Genomic DNA, 21,722 nt, shown 5'->3' on the forward strand with positions numbered 1-21,722 from the left:
TGAAAAAGCATTGTCTCCATCTGAAATTCTCATACACAAAATCCCATTGTGTCAGCAGCCTTACACCTATCAGATCCCCTGAGATCTGTAGACACTAAAGGGGATTTGGGATATTCCAGGTCATGACTTTGTCTGTAGGGCCCATGGTATGGGTTGAGAGTTCCACTTAAAATGTATATACTCATATGGCAGTAGCAAAATGGGAGATTCTGTAAAGAAATGTGTGGTGTGCCTGGTATTATGTCCCGAGTGACAGACATGCATTATGTCAATCAAATGTAACATTATTTGGATGATTGGTGGTTGTCAGTGTGTGCGATCGGAGTTGGGGTCAATTCAGTTTAACTAAGGGATCGATTCAATCTTTATTCAGCACAATTTAAATGTAATTTGCGATTGAGCCGACATATGCAGTGTTTACTGTTTTCTAACATTGCCTTTAAATTTCAATCGCGCTATAGCGCTGAACCACCGCCATACAGATTGAATGAGCATGATGAAGAGACCATTGTAATATTAGGAACCTTTTATTGAAAGGTTCTGGTCAGAGTATAAATCACACTACCAAGTCTTAATCTCAGGAGATAAAAGGCATTTACAACAGAGTTTCTCACATACATCTGAAATAAAAACAGACTGAAAATTATATAAATAAGTTCTATGGAAAATAAAACTCGGCTTACAAAAAATATATGCATTTATGTATACATTTTCTCACATCAGTACTAGTACATCTATACTGTACAGATTCGGTACGTATCATTTACAGCCCTGTGTTGAATCATACATACAAGACTGGTCCAAAAATAGCCCCTAGCTCTAAGCCCTTCAGTGTTGGCAAACCTGAAGTGCCTGGATAGGTATAAGCAATATAGTAGAAGCTCCCCATAGCATACAGGAAGGCTAATTCTACATTCCAAATAGAGTCCTATCCCTACTAACCACTTCAGTATAGTCTAGCGTAGACTTCAAGGGTTTGGGGGTAGGAGTCTATTTGTAATTGAGCCTAGATGGGGAAACATATTGACTACATACACCTAACCAGTCCCTTCAGATCTGCAAACTTTAAAAGGGGGAAAGGCTAGAAGACAAAGGAGCCAAGGAGCTGTTTTTGGACTGAGCCATAGGGTACCTAGAATAGGTGCTTGAAGAACAGTGTAGCTAAGTAGTGCACAGGCACTAACGCACGGGTCACAACGCTTTTCATAGAAAGAACCTACGTAGATTCACTAACACACGTGAAGTGAGCTACTTAGCGTACATTCCTTCAGCCCTCTTCAGATGCTATGAAATGCATCCTTCCTCAGAAAGAACTACGTGGTGTAACACCTATGTTAGTGTCACACATTCATAGAGGCTAACTACCGTAGCGCCTATTGACGATAGTATCTTCTGGCCAGGGGAGTTTTAAGAGCCCCGACACTCGTTCTGAACGTTAAAATGCGTCGCTTGAGGCATGGTTTTGAAAACGTAATCTTTTCATATTAGCAACAAAATCATATTTTTAAAAGGCTAAATTACTACACACCTAAATAAGATGAGGGTTCCCACACAGCCATATTTCCATGTTACTGCACTTGTTTATGGAAAACAAACGGAAGATAGAGGCGTACCTGTGCTAATTAGTTATCTGCGTCTCTGAACACCTGTGTGTAAATGGAAGACAGACTTCAAAAATGTGTTGACACTGAAAAATACTGTCGGCTGTAACTGTTAAAACAGTCTACAGTAAGTGTATATTTTTCTTTTGTGAATTTTATTTTTTGATATGTCTTTTGATATGAAAGTAGAGGGATTTTTGTTTTTGGAACCGTACGTAGTTGAGAATCGATTCACGTTTAGCTGGAGTATTTGGCTGTTTTGGCTGTCAGAGCCAGTTCGCCTTTAAACAGAACATGTAAGGTCCTTGGACTATAATGAGTAACTTTAAGCTCATTTAGTCCATTGTTGGACTAGGTTTTACCCTCCAACTGTATTAGACCAATAATTACTTCCAAGGAATGGAGGAAGAAAGAAAGGATGCATTTCAAAGTTCCAAACAGGGCCTTGCAGTAAGTTGTAGCCTGATCCCAGATCTGTATATGCCTTAGCCAATTCAACTCCTCTGTATATGTACTATGGCATGACAATTATAGTATTGCTGAAGCAGCAACAGATCTTGGAGAAGGCTAAGTAAGTTGTACAATAGAGAGAACTACACATTCATAATAAAAAGTCTTTATGCTGTGGATGTGTGGTGTGTGGTTTCAGGGGTTGTTTTAGCGAGTGCTGCGGCCGTGTGTCCTGGAGAGGAACTGCAGGTTTGGTGTGTGTCGTGTCCTTTACTTTTGCTCCTTTAGAGGGCGCTAGTGTCCGACTCTCAGACTTGGAGCGAGCACCTCGACAGTCACTGTGGTGAGACCTGTCTGCCAGGGACAGGGGCAGGGCTTGGAGTGCGTCCATAGGCTTAAAGAGGTCAAAGGTTACAAGTGTCCGTGGGGGTTTGTGGTACGAGGGGGGGCAGCTAGGGGCAGGGGGCGGTTTCTTCCTCTCGTCCTTATGGTTGACCTCTCGATCTCTCTTTCCTTCCTTCACATGAGAGGGTGTGGGTCTAGGAGAGAGAACCTTCCCATCCTCCTCTCTCCCTGGATTGGGGTGTGTGGATGGGTTACCCTCTCTATACCCGTTTCTGTCCTTCTTTCCATGAGAGGGTTTGTGTCTGTGTGTGCTGCTCTCTCTGCCCTCCTCTCTCTCTAGCCGTGTGTGAGACTGTGTCTGTGCACTATTACCACCTCTGTCCCTGTCTCGTTCCTTCTTGATTTGAGGCTGTGTCTTTGAAGCAGTGTCTGTCTCCCTCATTCCCTTCTCCCTCTGGGTGTGTTGGGATGGATGTGTGTGTTTCCTCTCCTCATCCTCCTTTTTCCTAATGGGTGGAGACATCTCTGTTTGTGTGGTGATTTCCATTACACTCTCATCTTTCCCCTTCTCTTTCTCCTTCACTCTATCCTTCTCCTTATCTTTCCCTCTCTCCCTTTCTCTGTCCTTATCTTTCACCTTCTCCTTCTTCCCCCGCTCCTCCTTCTCTTTCCCCCGTTCCTTCTTCTCCCTCTCCACTTTCTCCTTCCCGTCTTTCTCCAAATCTTTCCCCTTCCCTTTGTCCTTCTCTTTCTTGACTTGTGGAGGTGTTTGTGTGGCTGTGCTACCATCTATTACCCTCTGTCTTTCATTCTGGACTTGTGGAGGTGTCTTCTGATGTCTTTCTTCCTCCTCTCTCTCTATGCCAGCCTGCTGTGATGCCTTTGAGAGTTCACTATCTTCATCCATCAGCACTTGTGGTGGCATCTGTGTGGGTGTAGTGCCATCTCTTGCTCTTTTTCTCACCCTCTCTTCCATCTTGTGATGGTCATCATCCTCCTTTCTTTTCTTGACTTCCAGTAGTGTCTCTGTGACTGCGTTTCCTTTCCCTCTCTCCTCCTTGACTAAAGGGAATGCCAGTGTCGATGTACAGCCTCCTCTCTCCCCTCCCCCCTCCCGCGTGTCTTCTTCCTCCTTGCAAACTGATGGCGGCTCCTGTACAGGCGCCCTTCCCCCTGCCTCCTCAGTCTTTACCTGTGGCTGTGTAGGAGCGTCCTCTTTCTCTTCCTCCTCCTCACTTTCCTCCGTTTCTTCCGCTTCCTCTATGACTTGACTTGTTGCCTGTGTAGAAGTACAGCTCTTCTCCCTTTCCTCTTCCTCCCTCTCTTGGTCCAGGTGGTATTGTCTGAGGCGGATGTGCCAGGCCAGGCTGCAGACAGCAGACACAGTCTTGAACTGGTGCACCACTCCCCTGGGGATGAAGTAGATGTCGTCGTGGTAGAGCTGGATACGGGCGTAGCGGATGCCCTCTCTCCTCAGCTGGTTCAGCTTGGCATCATCTATCCACTGCACACACTACGGAGGGGGAGAGTGGGAGAGAGGGTGGGTGGGAGAGAGGGTGGGTGGGTGGGAGAGAAGGAGGGTGGGTGGGAGAGAAGGAGGGTGGGTGGGAGAGAAGGAGGGTGGGTGGGAGAGAAGGAGGGTGGGTGGGAGAGATAGCAAAAAAGGAGGAGTGAAAGGGGCAGTAGAGGAGATTATTTTGTTGGTTAAAGCCACCATTGACACACAATCATTGGTTAATAATCTGTTCTAATGATCCATGTAGAATCCATTGATCTCAGAAGTACCTGTGAGAGGGGTGGTTCGTACAGGTCTAGCTGGAGCCTCTGGACCACTTCAGGGAAATCTCCAGCGTGGAAACACACCACGTCTTTGGTAATCCTGGCAGGAGCATCACTACAGGGACAGACAAGGGGAGAGAGACACTGTCAGCAAGAGGAGCTCAGGTGTGTACAGATATGGATGGGCTGTGTGTGTGTGTGTGTGTGTGTGTACTAGATCAGGGGTACAGAGGCCAGGTGTGTACCCACCCCTCTCCGCAGCGCACAGCCTTGAGCACCCCTACGGCGGCGGTGGTCTGTCTCTCGAAGCCCTGTCCGATGTGGTCGGCGTGGGCTCTGGTCCGGTCCTCAAACAGCATCTCCCTGGGCTCGCTGGCCCGCGGCAGGTACTGCAGGTTCTTGATCTCATTGGTTGACCTGGAACAGGGGGAAATGTAAACTGACCTTAAAAGTAGTAACAAAATGCTATAGGATGTGGCATAAGGATACCAAATCCTAAGATACCTCAGACTACTTCATTGTTGTCAGCTATTAATTCTAATGTCTTATGTCATGTTAGTGTCTTGCTGCCATGCCTTGGTTCTTGTCCCTACCAAGCCTAGACCTAACTCAATCTTTTCACTATGGTGGTCAAACAACCATGCCAAACAAAACAATGCAACACACCTCTTTCTCTTGTAGGGGGACTTGGGCATGTCAGCCACAGGGATCATCTGTTCCCCTGGTCTGACCCACATGATGGGCCCATCATCACTCTCTGTAGGGCTCCGCAGGCGCAGGCTGGAGAACGTGCCCCAGGGCAGGGTACGCTGGGACCACACACACAATTACACATCACCTCATTTACTTTGATATATTTACAGAACCAGTCAAAAGTTTGGATTGTGAGTGTGCAAGAGTGTGCAAAGCTGTCATCAGGGAAAGGGTGGCTACTTTGAAGAATCTCAAAGATTTATTTAACACTTTTTTGGTTACTACATGATTCCATGTGTGTCATTTCATAGTTTTGATGTCTTCACTATTATTCTAAAATGTAGAAAATAGTCAAAATAAAAAGCCTTGAATGAGTAGGTGTGTCCAAACCTTTGACTGGTACTGTTTGTCTAACACACAGCACTCATCACATAATGTGGTGATTTTCATAGTCTTAAAAATTACCACAAAAAAAAAGTGGTCAACAGAAACAAAACAGATCTCTGAAAACTTCTAAATATTTTACATTCAATTATAGCACTGTCATAGCGGAAAAACATATCTAGACCGACAAATCCCAATTGTTGGAAATGACATGGGGATACTGATGGGAGACGCCATCCTTCCGTAGCCTATTTGAAGCTTGCAAGTCACAGGCTATAGCCTAGCTTTAGTCTAAATCAATGTTGATCAAAACAGTTAAATAGGCTATATTGTAATGTTGCTCAGTAAAATAATAGGCATATAAAATATTAGGTTACAGACAAAAGTGAACTATTCGTTGCTCTCATTCTGGCACACGATGATCATCACAAAGAATTGAATCTTAATCAAATATTTGATCAACAGAAATAAGGAAATATTTCTGAAAACCTCATGTTCTCCATCTAACTATAGGCATGTTATGAAAATACTAAGCTGTAGACCACAGATCAATTATTTTAGATACAACTGAAAATACACGTTAAAGTTCACTGCCAGACAAGTCAAAACCATTTCGCTGTCTTGCGCGACAAAAAAGCTGCATTTAAAAAATATATATTTTGGATCCATTGGTAGGATACAGGCCGACCCAATTTGGATCTGATTCTCTCTCAGGTCTGACATGTTTTGGGTCGTATCTGGTCCACCTCAGATCCGAATCGGACATAGATTATTTATTTTTTATTACCGGATCCTGTCGGGGAGGAATTTAACAGATCCAATTCGGATGTTTGGGAGACGAGAAGACCTATACTCTACACCCACCTCAAGGAAGGGCGATTCCTCCAGCATGTTTATGAACTCGGGAAAGTAGTCTCCCACCTCCTCGTCCACGGCCCCCACAAGGCTGACCTGCCGCATGGCCCCCGCACGGTACGTCCCCTGGGAGTAGGTACGCTTCACCTGGAGACAGACAAAGGGGGAAGATAGGTCAAAATGGGAGATGTGAATGGACAGGTAAGTGCTCTGGAAGTAGGAGTCAAGAGAGACACTAGCATCAGATACACTGGTGCTGAAATAGTCAATAAGGCTAGAAAGACATCTACCAACAGACAGAAGATAAACCTTCAACAAACTCCGCTTTTCAACTTTTCTTTTACCATGCAAGTTTCGGGTCAGTAAAAATAACAACTGATGTTGAGAAATGTTACTGTAATTTTGACAACACAGTTTAACCTAAATACAAGCATTCGGCTGATTCATCATCTTCCCATCATGCGGAAATGGACTGTTAACACCATAACACATTATATTCGCAAGACAAGCTGACTATCTATCCATCAAGAATCCATTAATGTCAGCAACATCTAGCTGTAGCAGGTGTCTCTGTCATGGCCCAATACACACAGCTACTAATGGTAACAGAAGCTCACTAATAACCCTTCAACACCCTGCAGTGTTTGTTCACATGATGGAATCAAGTCAAGTAGTAAGTGACTGCCTTTCATTTTCAGCATTGCTGAATGTTCAACCACGTGACGTCTCAGAGAGAGCAGTAGACCTTTCAAGCTATCTGCAGGGAGGAAGGAAACAGGGTTGCTAGGATACAGGAGTAAGAGTCCCTGGTCGGGGGGAAATATAAATGCAGATTCTGAACGGAAACAAACACTCAGAGAAGAATCAAGGAGTCACACTAGCAGGACCTAGTGCAGAGTTAAGAAGTCACGCATAGCCTAGCTTTCACAAACAGAGGAGGGAAGAGAATGAGCTGATTAGGTCATCCTTGAGGTGTTCCATTTACAATCATGTATTTAATATCCATCTCGTGAGGATCCCTGACAACAGTGAGTCCAGGAAATTTCTGGTTATGACAACCAATCATATCGCCGTCTACATATCGCCTATCACATCGCCGTTTACATCGACGGGACAGTAGTGGAGAGGGTAGTAAGTCTTAAGTTCCTCGGGGTACACATCACGGACAAACTGAATTGGTCCACCCACACAGACAGCGTTGTGAAGAAGGCGCAGCAGCGCCTCTTCAACCTCAGGAGGCTGAAGAAATTCGGCTTGTCACCAAAAGCACTCACAAACTTCTACAGATGCACAATCGAGAGCATCCTGTCGGGCTGTATCACCGCCTGGTACGGCAACTGCTCCGCCCACAACCGTAAGGCTCTCCAGAGGGTAGTGAGGTCTGCACAACGCATCACAGGGGGCAAACTACCTGCCCTCCAGGACACCTACACCACCCGATGTCACAGGAAGGCCATAAAGATCATCAAGGACAACAACCACCCGAGCCACTGCCTGTTCACCCCGCTATCATCCAGAAGGCGAGGTCAGTACATGTGCATCAAAGCAGGGACCGAGAGACTGAAAAACAGCTTCTATCTCAAGGCCATCAGACTGTTAAACAGCCATCACTAACATTGAGTGGCCGCTGCCAACATACTAACTCAACTCCAGCCACTTTAATAATGGGAATTGATGGAAATGTATGTAAAAATGTATCACTAGCCACTTTAAACAATGCCACTTAATGTTTACATACCCTACATTACTCATCTCATATGCATATGTATATACTGTACTCTATATCATCTACTGCATCTTGCCATCTTTATGTAATACATGTATCACTAGCCACTTTGAACTATGCCACTTAATATAATGTTTATATACCCTACATTACTCATCTCATATGTATATACTGTACTCTATACCATCTACTGCATCTTGCCTATGCCGTTCTGTACCATCACTCATTCATATATCTTTATGTACATATTCTTTATCCCTTTACACTTGTGTGTATAAGGTAGTAGTTGTGGAATTGTTAGGTTAGATTACTCGTTGGTTATTACTGCATTGTCGGAACTAGAAGCACAAGCATTTCGCTACACTCGCATTAACATCTGCTAACCATGTGTATGTGACAAATAAAATTTGATTTGATTTACAACCAAGAGGTAACCAAAAATTGCACTTGCCAACCAATCCGAGACGCCAGCGCAATCAAGAATTGACCAATGAGAATAGATCTATGGAAGTGTCCGGAACTAGAAGAGTGTCTCTCCTCTGTCTCTAACAAACATTTCATCCAACAGTAAAGTTAAAACTTTCGCGGCTTATATTATATTTTTCTGAAATCAGAAGTTGTCTGCTGTTTTCAATTGGAACATCTATCACTAACATGTACGATCATCACATTAGTACAGTTGGCTAACAACTTAGCTAGACACAGTACTTACAGTAACAGTAGCTAGCTGCATGTTTTGACAGGTTGTCAAAATAGTTTCTCTTCATGTCAGCCCCAATATTTCCATACTAGGCTGAAATCCTAGTGTGATTTTATAGTAGGCCTAAGTTTTGTTGCTCAGCTAGTTAAAGTCAGATAGCTTGAAATTACTTAAATGAATAATGTGGCTAGCTAGATGTTGACATTGAATAAACATGCACTTGCTTGTGTGTGTTATAATGTGCTGAGAGAGTTGAGATGTTAGGTAAAGGTTAGACACTGTTCATTTAAATGTTCCATCTATACACCCAATTTGCTTATGCTCATCAATAAACTCGCCCCCTTATTTCCATAGCAAGTTGTCAGATGGGAGCCTTGTCCTGAAAGACACCAGCTTCTACAGATGCACGACTGAGATGATCCTATCTGGCTGCATCACCGCCTGTAAAGGCAGCTCCACCGTCCCCCGGAAGATCACCAAGGACTTCAGCCACGGCCTGTTCTCTTCGCGTCTGTCTGGCAGACGGTACCGGAGCATCTACCACCAGGCCATAAGACTTAAAAGGCCTGGCTGTCCACCTGCACAACCTGCTGTTCACCTGCACCTTAAAAGACAGTTTCCACTGACTCTGACAGTATTGCTTCCGACAAAGCATTGCTACCTACCGCTCCACTAAAGTCACAGCCCTTGCCCACGCACACTCACATCACTGCTGATATTATTTATATGTACTGCTCACTTCATCTACTTGTTGACATAGCACATTTCACAGTACATACCATTACTGCTAGGTTTTACTACTACTTTTTTACCTTTTAATATTTGTTTACCACTTGACTTATTGTGTTCTTTGTTTTTGACATTTCACTACACTGTTGAGAGGTAGTCCAACAATGGACTAAAGGAGCCTAAAGTTACTCCTTCTAGTCCAAGGACCTTCCTTACATGTTCTGTTTAAAGGCGAACTGGCTCTGGCAGCCAAAACAGCCAAATACTCCAGCTAAACGTGAATCGATTCTCAACTACGGTACGGTTCCAGAAACAGAAATCCCTCTACTTTCATATCACATCAAAATACACACAATGTTTTGACCGGGTTTTAACACAGTTGTCGCTGACAGTATTTTTCAGTGACAACACGTTTGTGGCATCCGTCTTCTGTTCACACACACTTAAAAGACGTAGATAGCCAATTACCACAAGTAGTCGACTCTGCCTTCAGTCTGTTTTCCGTAAACACATGCTCTAATATGGAGATATGGCTGTGTAGTAACTCTAACCCCCGTACAGAAGACGCCTTGGTCCAATGACTTACGTGTAATGGAATGGAATTGAGAGTCATGAATTATCAAGGGCTATGTTGACAGGTAGCTTGCAAGTAAGCATTTAATTTCACTGTTTACACTGAGGTATCCTGTGTATATCACGAACAACTTGGATTTGACTTAATTTAATTCTATTTTTGACAGTAAGGATGCTTGCTCTTTCAGGAGACACAGTTCTAAAAGAGCGACGCAAAAACAAAAAGCTGCCAATTACTTTCAAGGAGTACCTGGAGGACCCACCCCACCATCCAGTCCACACCTCTACCTGCATCAGTCCTCTGCTCCTCTACAGGCTACTCCACCAGCTTGGCCTCTGTCCGTGCCCTCTAAACCCGTGCCCGGCTGGGACTCTGCAGCCCCCTGTCCTCCGCTCCTTACAGGATGGGCATTCTGATGGAGCCAGCAGTCTCTCTCCATTTTCAATTCACCATAGAAATATAATTATTTGTGTTCAATTGTTTGTCCCTCTGTAGTGTTTATTTAACTATATTACTATTTTTCAAGCTTATACAGCACAATTTCTCATTGAGGCGCAAACGGATATGGTCAAAAACAAACAGTGCAGTTATGCCCTCAGTGAGGCAATCAAACATTACAAACAGTGTCAGTACAGAGACAAAGTGGAGTCGCAATTTAACGGCTCAGACACGAGACGTATGTGGCAAGGACAATCATGGATTACAAAGGGAAACCACCCACGCTGCGGACACCGACATCTTGGTACCGGACAAGCTAAACAACTTCTTCAGGTGCTTTGAGGATAACACAGTGCCACCGACGCGGGCCACTCCAGAGGACTGTGGGCTCTAGTTCTCCGTGGCCGATGTAAGACATTTCAGCGCTTTAACCCTCGCAAGGCTGCTGGCCCAGACGGCATCCCTAGCCACATCCTCAAAGCATGCGCAGACAAGCTGGCTGGATTGTTTAGCTATCTATACACTACCGGTCAAAATTTGGACACGCCTACCAATTCAAGGGTTTTTCTTTATTTTTTACTATTTTCTACATTGTAGAATAATAGTGAAGACATCAAAACTATGAAATAACACATATGGAATGATGTAAGAGCCAAAAAAAGTGTTTCAAAAATCTAAATACATTTTATATTTGAAATTATTCAAATAGCCACCCTTTGCCTTGACAGCTTTGCACACTCTTGGCATTCTCTCAACCAGCTTCACCTGGAATGCTTTTCCAACAGTCTTGAAGGAGTTCCCACATATTCTGAGCACTTGTTGGCTGCTTTTCCTTCTCTCTGCGGTCCGACTCATCCCAAACCATCTCAATTTGGTTGAGGTCGGGTGATTGTGGAGGCCAGGTCATCTGATGCAGCACTCCATCACTCTCCTTCTTGGTCAAATAGCCCTTACACAGCCTGGAGGTGTGTTGGGTCATTGTCCTGTCGAAAAACAAATGACAGTCCCACTAAGCCCAAACCAGATGGGATAGCGTATCGCTGCATAATGCTGTGGTAGCAATGCTGGTTAAGTGTGCCTTGAATTCTAAATAAATTACAGACAGTGTCACCAGCAAAGCACCCCCACACCATAACACCTCCTCCATGCTTTACAGTGGGAAGTACCCATACGGAGATCATCCGTTCACCCACAACGGTTCCACAAATGAACTTTTAACAAGGCACACCTGTTAATTGAAATGCATTCCAGGTGACTACCTCGAAGCTGGTTGAGAGAATGCCAAGAGTGTGCAAAGCTGTCATCAAGGCAAAGGGTGGCTATTTGAAGAATCTTAAATATAAAATATATTTGGATTTGTTTAACACTTTTTTGGTTACTACACAGTTCCATATGTGTTATTTCATAGTTTTGATGACTTCACCATTATTCTACAATGTAGAAAATAGTAAACATTTTTTTAAACGTGAAATGAGTATGTGTTCTAAAACTTTTGACTGGTAGTGCATTCAATCACTCCCTATTCCAGTCTGCTGTCCCCACTTGCTTCAAGATATCCACCATTGCTTTCTTAGGTACAGGAACAAAGGTAACTGAACTAAATGATTATCACCGCATAGCACTCACTTGTGTCACCATGAAGTTCTTTGAGAGGCTAGTTAAGGATCATATCACCTCCATCCTACCTGACAACCTAGACCAATTTCCATACCGCCCCAATATATCCACAGACGATGCAATCACCATCGCACTGCCCTATCCCATCTGGACAAGAGGAATACCTACGTATGTAAGAACGCTGTTCATTGACTAGAGGTCGAACGATTAATCGGAATGGCAGACTAATTAGGGCCGATTTCAAGTTTTCATAACAATCGGAAATTGGTTAAAAAAATTAAAAATGAACACCTTTATTTAACTAGGCAAGTCAGTTAAGAACACATTCTTATTTTCAATGACAGCCTAGGAACGGTGGGTTAACTGCCTTGTTCAGAGGCAGAACGACAGATTTTTACCTTGTCAGCTCAGGGATTCAATCTTGCAACCTTACGGTTAACTAGTCCAAAGCTCTTACCACCTGCCTCACGAGGAGCCCGCCTGTTACTCCAATGCAGTAAGAAGCCAAGGTAAGTTGCTAGCTAGCATTAAACTTATCTTATACAAAACAATCAATAAATCATAATCACTAGTTATAACTATACATAGTTGATGATATTACTAGTTTATCTAGCGTGTCCTGCGTTGCATATAATCGATGCGGTGCGCATTCGCGAAAAAGGACTGTCGTTGCTCCAACGTGTACCTAACCATAAACATCAATGCCTTTCTTAAAATCAATACACAGAAGTATATATTTTTAAACCTGCATATTTAGCTAAAAGAAATCCAGGTTAGCAGGAAATATTAACCAGATGAAATTGTGTCACTTCTCTTGCGTTCATTGCACGCAGAGTCAGGGTATATGCAACCTGGCTCATTGCGAACTAATTTGCCCGAATTTTAAGTAATTAAGACATAACATTGAAGGTTGTGCAATGTAACAGGAATATTTAGACTTATGGATGCCACCCGTTAGATAAAATACGGAACGGTTCAGTATTTCACTGAAAGAATAAACGTTATGTTTTCGAGATGATAGTTTCCGGATTCGACCATATTAACAACCTAAGGCTCGTATTCTGTGTTATTATGTTATAATTAAGTCTATGATTTGATAGAGCAGTTTGACTGAGCGATGGTAGGCACCAGCATGCTCGTAAGCATTCCTTCAAACAGCACTTCGTGCGTTTTGCCAGCAGCTCTGCTGTTATGAATTCAAGCCTATCAACTCCCGAGATTAGGCTGGTGTAACCGATGTGAAATGGCTAGCTAGTTAGCGGGGTGCGCGCTAATAGCGTTTCAAACGTCACTCGCTCTGAGACTTGGAGTAGTTGTTGCCCTTGCTCTGCATGGGTAACGCTGCTTCGAGGGTGGCTGTTGTCGATGTGTTTCTGGTTCGAGCCCAGGTAGCGGCGAGGAGAGGGATGGAAGCTATACTGTTACACTGGCAATACTAAAGTACCTATAAGAACATCCAATAGTCAAAGGTATATGAAATACAAATCGTATAGAGAGAAATAGTCCTATAATTCCTATAATAACTACAACCTAAAACTTCTTACCTGGGAATATTGAAGACTCATGTTAAAAAGGAACCACCAGCTTTCATATGTTCTCATGTTCTGAGCAAGGAACTTAAACGTTAGCTTTCTTACATGGCACATATTGCACTTTTACTTTCTTCTCCAACACTTTGTTTTTGCATTATTTAAACCAAATTGAACATGTTTCATTATTTATTTGAGGCTAAATTGGTTTTATTTATGTATTATATTAAGTTAAAATAAGTGTTCATTCAGTATTGTTGTAATTGTCATTATTACAAATACATTTTTTTATTTTATTTTTATTTATTTTTTTTAAATCGGCTGATTAATCAGTATTGGCTTTTTTTGGTCCTCCAATAATCGGTATCGGCGTTGAAAAATCATTATCGGTCAACCTCTATCATTGACTACAGCTCAGCCTTCAACATCATAGTATCCTCCAAGCTCATCATTAAATTTGGGGCCCTGGGTCTGAACCCCGCCCTGTGCAACCGGGTCCTGGACTTCCTGCTGATCCTCAACACAGGGGCCCCACAAGGGAGCGTGCTCAGTCCCCTCCTGTACTCCCTGTTCACTCATGACCGTGTGGCCACGCATGCCTCTAACTCAAATCATCAAATTTGCAATGACAGTAGTAGGCCTGATTACCAACAATGAGACAGCCTACAGGGAGAAGTGCCCTGGCAGAGTGGTGCAGGAAAATAACCTCTCCCTCAACGTCAACAAAACGAAGGAGCTGATCGTGGACTTCAGGAGAGAGCAGGGGAGCACGCCCCCATCCACATCGACGGGGCTGCAGTGGAGAGGGTGAAAAGCTTCAAGTTCCTCGGCATACACATTGACACCCTGAAATGCTCTATCCACACAGACAATGTGGTGAAGAAGGCGCAACAGCGCCTCTTCAACCTCCGGAGGCTGAAGAAATGTAGCTTGGCCCCTAACACGGAACCCAAACCGGCTGCACGCGTGCGCCATCGTGCATATATATATTTTATTATTATTATTGTTATTATGTTATAATTAAGTCTATGATTTGATAGAGCAGTTTGACTGAGCGATGGTAGGCACCAGCATGCTCGTAAGCATTCCTTCAAACAGCACTTCGTGCGTTTTGCCAGCAGCTCTGCTGTTATGAATTCAAGCCTATCAACTCCCGAGATTAGGCTGGTGTAACCGATGTGAAATGGCTAGCTAGTTAGCGGGGTGCGCGCTAATAGCGTTTCAAACGTCACTCGCTCTGAGACTTGGAGTAGTTGTTGCCCTTGCTCTGCATGGGTAACGCTGCTTCGAGGGTGGCTGTTGTCGATGTGTTTCTGGTTCGAGCCCAGGTAGCGGCGAGGAGAGGGATGGAAGCTATACTGTTACACTGGCAATACTAAAGTACCTATAAGAACATCCAATAGTCAAAGGTATATGAAATACAAATCGTATAGAGAGAAATAGTCCTATAATTCCTATAATAACTACAACCTAAAACTTCTTACCTGGGAATATTGAAGACTCATGTTAAAAAGGAACCACCAGCTTTCATATGTTCTCATGTTCTGAGCAAGGAACTTAAACGTTAGCTTTCTTACATGGCACATATTGCACTTTTACTTTCTTCTCCAACACTTTGTTTTTGCATTATTTAAACCAAATTGAACATGTTTCATTATTTATTTGAGGCTAAATTGGTTTTATTTATGTATTATATTAAGTTAAAATAAGTGTTCATTCAGTATTGTTGTAATTGTCATTATTACAAATACATTTTTTTATTTTATTTTTATTTATTTTTTTAAATCGGCTGATTAATCAGTATTGGCTTTTTTTGGTCCTCCAATAATCGGTATCGGCGTTGAAAAATCATTATCGGTCAACCTCTATCATTGACTACAGCTCAGCCTTCAACATCATAGTATCCTCCAAGCTCATCATTAAATTTGGGGCCCTGGGTCTGAACCCCGCCCTGTGCAACCGGGTCCTGGACTTCCTGCTGATCCTCAACACAGGGGCCCCACAAGGGAGCGTGCTCAGTCCCCTCCTGTACTCCCTGTTCACTCATGACCGTGTGGCCACGCATGCCTCTAACTCAAATCATCAAATTTGCAATGACAGTAGTTGGCCTGATTACCAACAATGAGACAGCCTACAGGGAGAAGTGCCCTGGCAGAGTGGTGCAGGAAAATAACCTCTCCCTCAACGTCAACAAAACGAAGGAGCTGATCGTGGACTTCAGGAGAGAGCAGGGGAGCACGCCCCCATCCACATCGACGGGGCTGCAGTGGAGAGGGTGAAAAGCTTCAAGTTCCTCGGCATACACATTGACACCCTGAAATGCTCTATCCACACAGACAATGTGGTGAAGAAGGCGCAACAGCGCCTCTTCAACCTCCGGAGGCTGAAGAAATGTAGCTTGGCCCCTAACACGGAACCCAAACCGGCTGCACGCGTGCGCCATCGTGCATATATATATTTTGTCCCCCTACACCAAACGCGATCACGACACGCAGGTTAAAATATCAAAACAAACTCTGAACCAATGACATTAATTTGGGGACAGGTCGAAAAGCATTAAACATGTATGGCACTTTAGCTAGTTAGCTTGCACTTGCTAGCTAATTTGTCCTGGGATATAAACATTGAGTTGTTATTTTACCTGAAATGCACAAGGTCCTTTACTCCGACAATTAATCCACACATAAAACGGCCAACCGAATCGTTTCCAGTCATCTCTCCTCCATCTTTTAACTTATATGGTGATCGGCATCTAAACTTTCATAGTATTACCACGACGACCGGCAAAACAGTTCGTCTTTCAATCACCCACGTGGGTATAACCAATGAGGAGATGGCAAGTGGGTACCTGCTTCTATACACCAATGAGGAGATGGGAGAGGCAGGACTTTCAGAGCGATCTGCGTCAGAAATATAAAGGAGTTCTATTTTAGCCCTTGGCATCGCAGACGCTCGTTGGCGCGAGCGAGCAGCGTGGGTGCAATAATTTAATAACATTGATTTCAAAATGTATTTTGCGATGCTCGTGCACGCGACGTGTCCGGTCTGGTCAGCATGTAAGACTCTCACAAACTTTTATAGATGCACCCTTGAGAGCATGCTGTCAGGCTGTATCACCGCCAGGTACCTCACCAGAGGGTGGTGCGATCTGTCCAACGCATCACCGGTGGCACACTGCCTGCCCTCCAGGACACATACAGCCCCCGATATCACAGGAAGGCCAAAAAGATAATCAAGGACATCAACCACCCGAGCCACGGCCTGTTCACCCCGCTATCATCCAGAAGGTGAGATCAGCACATGTGCATCAAAGCTGGGACCAAGACTGAAAAACAGCTTCTATATCAAGGGCATCAGACTGTTAAATAGCCATCACTAGCCAACTACCACCCAGTTACTCAACCCTGCACCTTAGAGGCTGCTGCCCCATGTACATAGACATGGAATCACTGGTCACTTTAATAATAGACCACTGGTCACTTTAATAATGTTTACATACTGTTTTACTCATTTCATAGGTATATACTGTAGTCTAGTCAATGCAATTATATTAAACTATTACAGTATATATATATACACTAAATATTCTATCCACATACTGTCCATAATGTCTATACATCCCATTATACACACACACACACACACACACACACACTTATACTCCGGACTCAGACATTGCTTGTCCAAATATTTCTATATTTTTTAATTACATTATGTTACTTTTAGATGTGTGTATTGCTGTGTATTGTTAGATACTACAGCACTGTTGGAGCTATGAAAACTAGCATTTAGCTACACCTGCAATAACATCTGCTAAATATGTGTATGTGACCAATACAATGTGATTTGATGTATTAGTCAGTGTTCTCCCCTTCCTCTTAATTCACTCTGTGCACAAAAGCCCTTAGATGAACGCTCCGACTGCATTTTGATAAATTCATATTAGTCTTTGAACGCTCCATTTGATAAACTCTTTAATTTTCCAGCATGTGTGATATGTGCACCGATTTCAAACAATTAAAGTATATTTGTCACTCATGTCTTCTTCCAATTCTGTGTTTTTAATTACTTCCTTGATTTACAATCAAAACAACTTAGCTAACATTGTGTTTGCGATGTGAACAATGATCTTAAATGTATAGATTAAGCCCTTTATCTTAATTGGGATAAACAAGATGTAACTCCTGTGGTGTTTACGCTTAACATTGGGAGTCCCACAGGGCGGCGCACAATTGGCCCAGTGTCGTCCGGGTTAGGTCAGGTTAGGCCATCATTGTAAAATAAGAATTTGTTATTAACTGACTTGCCTAGTTAAATAAAGGTTAAATAAAAATATATAAACACATTTACCCATCAACAAGTTTGAATCCTGACAGGTTTTCATATTAAAAAGAGAGATTTACAGGGTAAGAAGAGGCGAGGATTGTCGGAAGAAGCCCAATGCTTTCCTACTGTAAGGAAAAGAAAGCATAAAAAATGAATTCTAGGGTAAATACAGCAGCCGGGTCGGCGTCATTGATTATGTTCACTTTTGGTAAAAAAAATCCCCCGAATTCGCTACAATTATTCATTCTTGGCTGCGCAACCTCGACTTATGAGCAACATCCTTGGCGCAGTGGGAAATCAACGAGGTGGGATTGATATGTTCTGTCATTTTAGGCTGGTTCAAACCCTCATCCAGGCAATAATCTAACAACATATGGAGCGTCAAAGATTCACCAACGACTTTGAAGCAAAGATAACAAAGCCTAAACGTAAACAAAATGGATATGGCCCAGATGGAGAGGCTAGTCCTGTGAAAACGCTGGGCTACAAAAACAACATGCACTTCAAATCACACATGCACAACATCAGCACCAGTGTGTGGAAGTGACTGGTACTGATGTGGTGATTCTTTGGGATGCTTATAAAGCACAACAGTATTATACCAGCATTATAAAGCATTCTCCCTCATCCATCCACTGACCTGAGTGTGGAAGTTGGTCATGGTGGTAGTCTCTATATCCTTCTTCCCCAGCACCTCCATCTTGACGGGTGCGTTGGGGAACTTGTAGGAGAAGTAGTCCAGGAAGTCTGGTAGGTAGGAGGCCGCTCCATGGATGATGCCCATGACGTAATGGGCGGCGTCAGCTTGGTCCTCGCTGAATGACAGGGTGACAAACTCCTGGGCGAAGCGCTGCATCTCAGCCGGGGAGAGACAGGCCAGCTGCTGAGTGTAAGCGTGGGCCACCAAGGCCCCGCCGTTGGCCTGCTGTTCCACGTGGATCAGACTGCCAAACTCCAGCACCGCCATGCCAAGGGACGGGGCACTGTGGAGGGGGGAGCCATAGCCCAACCTCTCCCTGACCATGGAGGCTGTGGAGGTGGACACAGAAGTACTAGTGGTGATGCTGGAAAAATCCTGATGGGGACTTGGGAAGGTTTGGAAGAAACTGTTATTGGTGCTGTTGTTACTTCTGTCTGGTGTGTTGAGCAGGTCCGGCAGGTCCACAGATACACCAGAACACACAGTCTGGCTGGAGCGGTGGTACATCTTGGGCCGGCTGCGTCTTTCCCTCTCGCCGTCTTTGTGCTTCTTTTTCTTCTTCTTCTTTAACTTTTTCAAGAGGAGCTCGTCCTCAGAGTTGAATTTTGGCTTTTCTGTTGAATCTGCATGGAAGAGAAGACGTGTAAGCCAACAGGTGTAAATAAGATGTGCATACATCTTGAAGGCACTAGTCCTGGTAAATGACCTAGCTACTTCACAGCTTTTGACTAAATGTATTATGAGGGAAACTTGAACAGTGTGAACGCCTCTGACATGGGCATGACAAACATGGCATCAATCTCCAAGCAATCACCATGAAGAGCCTCTCTCACCCATACCTTTCAGTAGCATTTTCACCTCGCCATTCTCCCTCGCAACATCATTCACAACCATCCCTGGGTGGTTCTTCTTCTCCCTGTCCCTCTCTTTATCAGTATCCTTCTCCCCTTTCTTCTCTCTTTCCTCATCTTTGCCAGTGTGATCTTAAAAATGGAAATGTAATACAGATTATGTAGTAACAAATATATTTATAGTGATCAATCAACACGTCATTCATGTTCAACTTCTTAAGTGTAGGCCTATCAGTCAGTAGTATTATAAACAGCTGGGCCTAGTGGCATTATGTAGGCCTACTGTACAGTGGCACTGTAACTAATGTTATCAGCTGGCCTTAGTAATTTAAAACCTAGTTTCCATTACTTTTAACATGAAATCCGTTATTCAGAAGACTGACCTCGTAACATCTTTACATCACCATTCTCCGTCTTTGTATGGCAACTCGGAGGGCTCACTTTCTCCAGGAGTGATCTCTGCATTTTAGTGCTCTTCTCTTTTTCCTTGTGACGTTTCTCCTTCGGTTTCTTCACTTTCGAAGGAGAGGCGAGAAAGTTGCTGATCTTGAAGATCTTTCGTGCGGGAGCTGGCGAGGTGGAGTTGCTCGGCTTGGCCGGGCCGAAACTCCATTTCGCTGGGCTTCCATAACTCTGCTTCCCGTTGTGTTTTTCCCCTGCGCACACTACGTCCCCGTTCAATTTCTTTTGCTTCAAGCTCTTCTCCTCAATTCTGACTTTCTTGGGCGGTGGGGGGAAGACATCGTTGGAAGACTGTGGTCGACTCTCAGGTGGTATTTTGGGTACCAAGGGTTTTGGGGGATTTATTTTGCCATTAGCTGCGAAATGCATGGATCCTACGGACTCAGCCATCTTGAAAGTTTCAATTTTTTACGCTCATACGTAACTGCTGCGTGAGAGACAGGGAGGGGCGGGCCCCTGTGTAGTACGTCAGAAAACAAGAGGGTGGAGGGGGGGAAACAGTAAACACTTTGCAAACGGGAAAGTCTAGCTGTCATTGATACAATATTATACTATGCACCCTGTACCTCAGCTACACTGTTACAATGCATATAGTACAATATTGACATTACCACATCTCTCACTATCACTGTGATATGAGATATATAATTGATATAGTGACATAAATGAAAGAGATTGGACGATAGAGAATATTCTAAATATATGAATGTCTTTCCTGTAAAGAGTTATTAATCCACATTTGACTATTTGTTTTTCCTTGCTTGGGTACTCACTACACCAACCTTTTGAGTGACAATTTATCTCAGTGCTAGAGTCATCACTACAGACCCTGGTTCAATCCCAGGCTGTATTTTTTTTATTTAGCTAGACAAGTCAGTTAAGAACAAATTCTTATTTACAATGATGGCCTACACCAGCCAAACCCAGACGCCGCCGGGCCAATTGTGCGCCACTCTATGGGACTCCTAATTGTAACGGATGTGAAATGGCTAGCTAGTTAGCGGGTGCGCGCCAGTAGCATTTCAATCAGTTACGTCACTTGCTCTGAGACATTAAGTAGGGTTGCCCCTTGCTCTGCAAGAGCCGTGGCCTTTGTGGAGCGATGGGTAACGATGCTTCGTGGGCGACCGTCGTTGATGTGTGCAGAGGGTACCTGGTTCGCGCCCGTGTCGGGGCGAGGGGACGGTTTAAAGTTATACTTTTACATTGATGCTGTTGACCCGGATCACTGGTTGCTGCGGAAAAGGAGGAGGTTGAAAGGGGGGTGAGTGTAACGGATGTGAAATGGCTAGCTAGTTAGCGGGTGCGCGCTAGTAGCATTTCAATCAGTTACGTCACTTGCTCTGAGACATTAAGTAGGGTTGCCCCTTGCTCTGCAAGAGCCGCGGCTTTTGTGGAGCGATGGGTAACGATGCTTCGTGGTTGACTGTTGTCGATGTGTGCAGAAGGTCCCTGGTTGGCGCCCGTGTCGGGGCGAGGGGACAACGTAAAGTGAAACTGTTACATAATCACGGTCAGTTGTGATACAGCCTGGATTCGAACCAGGGTGTCTGTAGTGATGCCTCTAGCACTGACCACTGCGCCACTCGGGAGGTCTGTCTCACAACCGTCCGTCATCGGGAGTCCAATAGGGCGGGGCACAATTGGCCCAGCATTGTCAGGGTTAGGAGAGGGTTTGACCGGGGTAAGCCATCATTGTAAAATAAGAATTTTTTCTTAAAAATAAAGGTTAAAAAAATACACAATCACGGCTATGCTGCAATATTAAAATATACCACACGGTGGCAGCAGAGGAACGACTCACTTAACAATGGCATCCATGTCTTGCTGTTGAGAGAGAGAAGGGGGGAGAGAGGGGGAGAGGACTCTTATTACCTACCCAATCTTCTCTGAACTTCACAAGTGCAGGAGTAGGGACTACCCACTGGGCAAAAACTGTTATTTTAAGCAAAAAAAATCTATG

The 21,722-nt window shown here is 43.9% G+C and overlaps 1 protein-coding gene across 2 annotated transcripts; it reads right to left on the reverse strand.

Annotated features, from left to right (window-relative positions):
* Window positions 1-353: 353 nt before the first annotated feature.
* LOC129866933 (lysine-specific demethylase RSBN1L-like) lies at window positions 354-20,181 on the reverse strand. Of its 2 annotated transcripts, XM_055939979.1 has the most exons (8): window positions 19,681-20,180; window positions 19,286-19,429; window positions 18,387-19,069; window positions 6,117-6,254; window positions 4,842-4,984; window positions 4,425-4,592; window positions 4,182-4,290; window positions 354-3,909 (listed from the first exon to the last, which is right to left on the reverse strand). In XM_055939979.1, the coding sequence occupies exons 1-8, from the start codon at window positions 20,147-20,149 to the stop codon at window positions 2,203-2,205; spliced, it is 3,561 nt and encodes a 1,186-aa protein (XP_055795954.1). In that variant the 5' UTR covers window positions 20,150-20,180; the 3' UTR covers window positions 354-2,202. The 2 variants fall into 2 exon arrangements, with proteins under 2 accessions (XP_055795954.1, XP_055795955.1); XM_055939980.1 differs by lacking the exon at window positions 19,286-19,429 and having other exon boundaries at window positions 19,681-20,181.
* Between the last annotated feature and the right edge of the window lie 1,541 nt (window positions 20,182-21,722).

This window comes from Salvelinus fontinalis, chromosome 12 (genome assembly GCF_029448725.1).
Source record: "Salvelinus fontinalis isolate EN_2023a chromosome 12, ASM2944872v1, whole genome shotgun sequence".
Lineage (NCBI taxonomy): Eukaryota > Metazoa > Chordata > Actinopteri > Salmoniformes > Salmonidae > Salvelinus > Salvelinus fontinalis.